The 6,929-nt window shown below is 42.4% G+C and overlaps 1 protein-coding gene across 3 annotated transcripts in view; it reads left to right on the forward strand.

Moving 5' to 3' along the window:
* MTUS2 (microtubule associated tumor suppressor candidate 2) overlaps positions 1–6,929 on the forward strand; it is a 72,475-nt gene that overhangs the window by 50,798 nt on the left and 14,748 nt on the right. For all 3 annotated transcript variants that reach the window (XM_010835888.1, XM_010835890.1, XM_010835891.1), the window contains exon 5: positions 3,969–4,042. In XM_010835888.1, the coding sequence (XP_010834190.1) occupies positions 3,969–4,042 (74 nt within the window). The remainder of the gene's footprint in view (positions 1–3,968; positions 4,043–6,929) is intronic.

The following is a 6,929-nucleotide window of genomic DNA, read 5'->3' on the forward strand; positions in this document are numbered from 1 at the left end:
TATGCCCAGCAGTGGGATTGCTGGGTGATAAGGCAGTTCTATTTCCAGTTTTTTAAGGAATCTCCATACTGTTCTCCATAGTGGCTGTACTAGTTTGCATTCCCACCAACAGTGTAAGAGGGTTCCCTTTTCTCCACACCCTCTCCAGCATTTATTGCTTGTAGACTTTTGGATCGCAGCCATTCTGACTGGCATGAAATGGTACCTCATAGTGATTTTGATTTGCATTTCTCTGATAATGAGTGATGTTGAGCATCTTTTCATGTGTTTGTTAGCCATCTGTATGTCTTCTTTGGAGAAATGTCTGTTTAGTTCTCTGGCCCATTTTTTGATTGGGTCATTTATTTTTCTGGAATTGAGCTGCAGGAGTTTCTTGTTTATTTTTGAGATTAATTTTTTGTCCATTTCTTCATTTGCTATTATTTTGTCCCATTCTGAAGGCTGTCTTTTCACCTTGCTTATAGTTTCCTTTGTTGTGCAGAAGCTTTTAATTTTAATTAGGTCCCATTTGTTTATTTTTGCTTTTACTTCCAGTATTCTGGGAGGTGGGTCATAGAGGATCCTGCTGTGATTTATGTCGGAGAGTGTTTTGTCTATGTTCTCCTCTAGGAGTTTTATAGTTTCTGGTCTTTTGTTTAGATCTTTTTTCTTTTTTTGGGTCTTTATTTTTTTTATTTTTTATTTTTTTATTTTTTTTAAATTTTATTTTATTTTTAAACTTTACATAATTGTATTAGTTTTGCCAAATATCAAAATGAATCCGCCACAGGCATACATGTGTTCCCCATCCTGAACCCTTCTCCCTCCTCCCTCCCCACACCATCCCTCTGGGTCGTCCCAGTGCACCAGCCCCAAGCATCCAGTATCGCGCATCGAACCTGGACTGGCAACTCGTTTCATACATGATATTCTACGTGTTTCAATGTCACTCTCCCAAATCTTCCCACCCTCTCCCTCTCCCACAGAGTCCATTTTGAGTTTATTTTTGTCTGTGGTGTTAGAAAGTGTTTTACATTACTACAGATAGTAAGCATATACATTACTATCTGTAATTTTTTTTTTCAATTTTCCCTCTCCTTTTTTTCTCTCTCCAGTCAGCTGGTTGCTAAATTAGATGGAAAATAATTAATGTAAGAATAGATTAATACATTTTTTAATGCCAGAATTTTTTAATGTGTAATTTTTGTAGTTGCAAAGGCCTCTGTTAGCAATATAAAACCAAAATATAGTAATAAAAAGGCTGATACATTCAACTAAATAAAAATTGTTATAAAAATATAAACAACTTCAAAAGGCAAACTACAATTAGAAAATATTTTCTGCATCTATACAGCAAAGGACAAATTCTCTTAATATATCAGTTCAGTTGCTCAGTCATGTCCAACTCTGCAACCCCATGGACTGTAGCACGCCAGGCCTCCCTGTCCATCACCAGCTCCCGGAGTTCACTCAAACTCATGTCCATTGAGTCAGTGATGCCATCCAGCCATCTCATCCTCTGTCGTCCCCTTCTCCTCCCTCCTTCAATCTTTCCCAGCATCAGGGTCTTTTCAAATGAGTCAGTTCTTCACATCAGGTGGGCAAATGGGAGCGGGAGTCAGGATGGGGAACACATGTACACCCATAGCTGATTCATGTCAATGTATGGCAAAACACAGTACAATATTGTAAAGTAATTAGCCTCCAATTAAAATTAATTAATTAATTTAAAAAAAATTAAAGATGCTTGCTTCTTGGAAGAAAAGCTATGACCAACATAGACAGCATATTAAAAAGCAGAGACATTACTTTGCCAACAAAGGTCCGTCTAGTCAAGGCTATGGTTTTTCCTGTGGTCATGTATGGATGTGAGAGTTGGACTGTAAAGAAAGCTGAGCACTGAAGAATTGATGCTTTGAACTGTGGTGTTGGAGAAGACTCTTGAGAGTCCCTTGGACTGCAAGGAGATCCAACTAGTCCATCCTAAAGGAAATCAGTCCTCAATATTCATTGGAAGGACTGATGGTGAAGCTTAATACGTTTGAAGAATCAGAGTATCAGAGTTTTAAAATCATTTTTAAAATGTTCTTTGTCAATAATGAGCCACACTGTGTTAGCAGTCAGTGTTCATGTGGTTGCCTCCTCAAGCTCTAGCCCCACCACCTCTGGGAACTCTTGATGCATTGAAGAGTCTAAGCTGGAGGCAAGGAGAGGACAGGAGAGGAATTTCCTGAGAACCAATTTAATGTATTACCTGTGTCCTGAGAGCACATCTCATGCTTAGAGTACCAGTTCCCATCCTTGGATGAACACTGGAACCACCTGGTTTTTTTTTGTTTTTTTTTTAAGTACTGATGTGTAGATCCCATTACAGACATTCCAGTTCGATTGCTCTGGGGATGAGGCCCAGACATCAGGGTTTTTTTTTAAAGCTGCCCAGGTGATTCTAATATGTAGAAAAATCTGAGAATCACTTAGAGCATCGTGTTAAGTATGGGACGGAGTGCCATGACCTCGGAATAATGAAGTACATCATGGGTACATAGATAGTTGCCATGGTTATGCTGTCTCCAGGATAGATGCTGACTTTAATTTGCTGGTGAGGTACTGGGATCTCCTGAAAATGGCCTAAAGCCCATCACCGTGCTGTAGGAAAATGGTCCCAGAAGAGGGGACAGGAATGGAAATGTTACATTGAGCGTTGCCTTTTGTTTGTGGATTTCATGTAAACAGACCTGGTAGATTTTTCTGATTAATAAAGTCTCACCTAGACACCACATCCAGGGACTTTGAATTATATATAACGTGCAGACAATGCAGGCATATGTAACGGTAACGAAAATATTCATTATTATGGTTGATGCACTCAGTGGCTATTAACAGTAATCATTTAGACAGAGGCACGTAGACCAGAAGGCCACATGGTTTTATGGCAATGAACTAATCATAAATTTTTCTTTTTTCCCTCCAAATGTAAACTTCAGCTGTAACAACTGGATTTCTTAGAGAGCTTCACGATCATTAGTTAAAAGACCTAGATCAACGGGAACCACAGAATTTTTCCTAATTGCAGCTCATGCCAGCCAGGAAGATTATTATTGGTCTCCAGTACTCTCCTGTGCTAAAGCATATGATACAGGCTGATTAATGAGACCTTTCTTCCCTCCAGTTATAACTGGAAAACAAATTGCTTCTGTAGCTAGAATGAGACGGGCTTCATCCAGCTAATAAGACCATTCCCATCTGGAGAAAAATAGAATCCATTTGCTTAATAATTCTCACATAACATCTCTTCTGCCTAACTTGCAAATTATTACTGGAATGTCACTTTTCACAGAATAAAATTGTTCCAAACACTCCAAGAGGATTCCATCCAGTGAGTCCTTCATTCTGCCTGAATGTCTCAACGTTGACTCTCTGCTCAAGCAAACCCTAGCAATCTGTGGTTTCCAGAGTGTGGTCCAGAAGCCACCAAGGGGACCTTGCAAGCACCACACTGGTCCCATTCACCTGTCCATTCTGCAGCAAGCCACACGCTGCTGTCCTTGGAAGACTCCCTCCTTCAACCTGAAAAGTGATCCTGGGAGGGAAGAAAGTGGAGATTTAACGTTAATCACTCAGTGGTTTTACCATCGGGAAGAGTTGGAAAATCAATGAGTGTTGTGAATGGAGAAGCTGATTCGGCTAGGGTGGTGGTCGAGCTGCATGTAAAGGGAGTGTGTGTGTAGGCGGCTCTGCTTGCTTCCCTCCTTCCTTTCTTTCCTCTTCCTCTCACTCTTTCTTCTTTTTCCCTCCTATCCTCTCTCACTCTCTCCTAAACAACATCACATGCAATTTCAAACTAACGGAGAGATCTCTTTTGGCTTAAGTCTGCTATATACTGGTGTCCGATAGTCACTTCTGTCACCAGTCTTCCTCTGGCAAAAGAATCTTGTTTGACCCCTTTTCCAGAGAAAGATCAGCTTAACAATTTGATGTCTCCTCTGCAGAACTGATATCGACCCACGAGCTCGAAAAGAAAGAATTGGAAGAAAACTTTGAAAAGCTGCGGCTGTCATTACAGGTTAGTATTTCCTAACTCTGACTTTCAGGCAATGGCAGCAGACATCTCTTCCTGACACTTCTTCCTGTCTGCAGGCATTTATGTGGCACCTGCTGTGTACTGGATCCTGCACTAAGCAGTGGAATATGGGGGATAAATAAGACCTAACTCCCTGCCCTTAAGGAGTTTTCTGTCTGCTCAGAGCTCATCCTTGCACAGAATGGATAATACCGTTGGTGCCACGGACTGCTCCCCATGTGCTATGGTCAGAGCCATGTTTAGGGGAGGGGGAGGATTGGGGGCAGAGTATTCTAGGCAGGAGGAATGGGGTAAGAAGATTCATTCAGGGTAGAAGACATAGCAGATGCTCTGGGCATTGTTAAAGCAACTTCGATACCCTGGAGACAAAAGCTACTTGCTTTGGGGCATCCCACTTACAACCTACACAAAGCATGGGTCTCAGGTGCCAGGGCTGCTACCTGGCTTCCTTCTGGCCTTGAGGGGAGACTGACAGGCCTCTCAGATCACTTGCCTGCCTCTCCCTCCAGCTTGCCAGAGATGCCCACCCCCACCCCCCACCCCCTGGCCAACTTCTGTGAAAAGCTGTTGACTGTCCCCAGGCCTAGGGAAGGGCTGTCGGAGAAGCCAGGGGGAGGTTGGTGGCCCTGCCTCCGTTGGCAGCTGTGGGTGTCCCAGTCCTAGAAAGATTACCTTTGAAATATTAGGGACGCTCACATTTGGAGGTTTGGAAGGTGAAGACCATAACTCAAATAGAAAGGCGGTAATTTTGCTTTTTGGATGGCTCACTTTCCCCAGGCAGTGTTTCTTACACAGTGTCTGCCTTGCCAAGCAGAGAATCTAGGATTATGGAGTGTCACACTATTGAGTGGACTTTGCAAAAAATTTTAAATGCAGCTGCTTGCTGCATGCCCACCCCCGATCCATCGATCCATCAGTGGGCCTGCATATGCCCCCATACCCCTCATGTGGCTTATCCTTGGCAGGTTTACCCCAAACTGCCTTCTTTGTGTCCCCTACGTTCCACACTGTGCTAAGTCGTTTCAGTTGTGTCTGACTCTTTGTGACCCCATGAACTGTAGCCTGCCAGACTCCTCTATCCACGGGATTCTCCAGGCAAGAATACTGGAGTGGGTTGCCTTGTGCCCCTCCAGGGGATCTTCCCCACCCAGAGATCTAACACGCGTCTCTTACATCTCCTGCATTAGCAGGTGGGTTCTTTACCACTAGCGCCACTTGGGAAGCCATTCCACATCACCCAGATACATTACCCTAAGGAACACAAACCAGGAATGTAACAGCAGTAGTGTAATGTATCAAAACCCCACAATAGTCCAAAACCAAAAGAAAGAGTTTTGTTTCATCAGTGAGTCTTCACTTTGCCACGTCACACAGTCATGAACCGTGCACATTTTAGTGGTGACTCACCGGCAGAACCCATTTGAGCTGGAGACTTTCAGGTACCAGGTGGGTGCAGCTGCTTAAACCAATTTCCTTGGGCTAATGGCTACTAGAGAAACAGGTTTGAGTTAAAAGATTTGAGTTTGGGGCTTAAATCTCACTGTATCTCCTCTTAATAGATTTTAAATCATGGACAGTTACATAAGCTGTAAACATTAGTTTACTCATCTGTAAAATGGGGATAATACCAGTTCCTTCCTCAAGATATGAGCAGCTTAAGGGAAATAAATGTGTTGTTAACGAAGAAAACTAATCAATAGTCAATCTAAGAAAGAAATGGATAATTTTATTCAAGCCAACCTGAGGATGAGAACCCAGGAGACAATCTTCATGTGGAATACAGTCATATACAATGGAATACTATTCAGCCCTGAAAAGGAATGAATTTTGCCATTTGCAGCAACATGGATGAACTTGAAGGGTGTTATGCTAAAAGTGAAATAAGTCAGGCAGAGGAGGACAAATACTGTATGATATCACTTACATGTGGAATCTAAAAAATACAACAAATTAGTGAATATCACCAAAGAAACAGAGTCTTAGGTATAAAGAACAAGTTAGTGGTTAGCAGTGGTGGGGAGGGGCCACATGGAGGCAGGGAGACAGAGTATAAGACAGTCTCAAGGATGTATTGTACAACATGGGGAGGATAGCCAGTATTTTTTAATAATTGTAAAATGGAAAGTAATCTTTCAAAATTGTATCTAAATTTTTTTTTATTTAAACAAAGACAAAAATCCCTGAGATTGTCCCACCTGTTATAGGTCAATGCATAGTTGTATAAATTTTTGAAATAAAAGATCTAGCATCAAAGTCAGAGAAGGCAACGGCACCCCACTCCAGTACTCTTGCCTGGAAAATCCCATGGACGGAGGAACCTGGTAGGCTGCAGTCCATGGGGTCGCTAAGAGTCAGACACAACTGAGAGACTTCACTTTCACTTTTCACTTTCATGCATTGGAGAAGGAAATGGCAACCCACTCCAGTGTTCTTGCCTGGAGAATCCCAGGGACGGTGGAGCCTGGTGGCCGTCTCTGGGGTCGCACAGAGTCGGACACGACTGAAGTGACTTAGCATAGCATAGCATAGCATCAAAGTAACACATTGTCAGTGTACATGGTCCAACAGGGTGAGCAGCAGGTCACTATGACACCTTAAAGGATTGAGAAAGGAATCTTATCTCCTAAGGAGTTACCTTGCTGGCACCTGGAAAATGTACTTTTTTTTTTTTTGGTCTGGTGAGCAGGCATCCCTGTGTCTTCCAAGGGGATCCAATTAATGCATAATGCAGGTACCCAATGCACACTGAAGAGGGGTAGTGGCCCAGATGGGCAGAGATGGTATTTTATGTTTAAAATTTTTCTGGTCATGCCTTAAAAATAAATACATTTCATCATGTGTAAGGTGTATAGAGCACTAGGCAACAGCT

This window comes from Bison bison, unplaced genomic scaffold, assembly GCF_000754665.1.
Source record: "Bison bison bison isolate TAMUID 2011002044 unplaced genomic scaffold, Bison_UMD1.0 scf7180017864056, whole genome shotgun sequence".
NCBI classification, from domain to species: domain Eukaryota; kingdom Metazoa; phylum Chordata; class Mammalia; order Artiodactyla; family Bovidae; genus Bison; species Bison bison.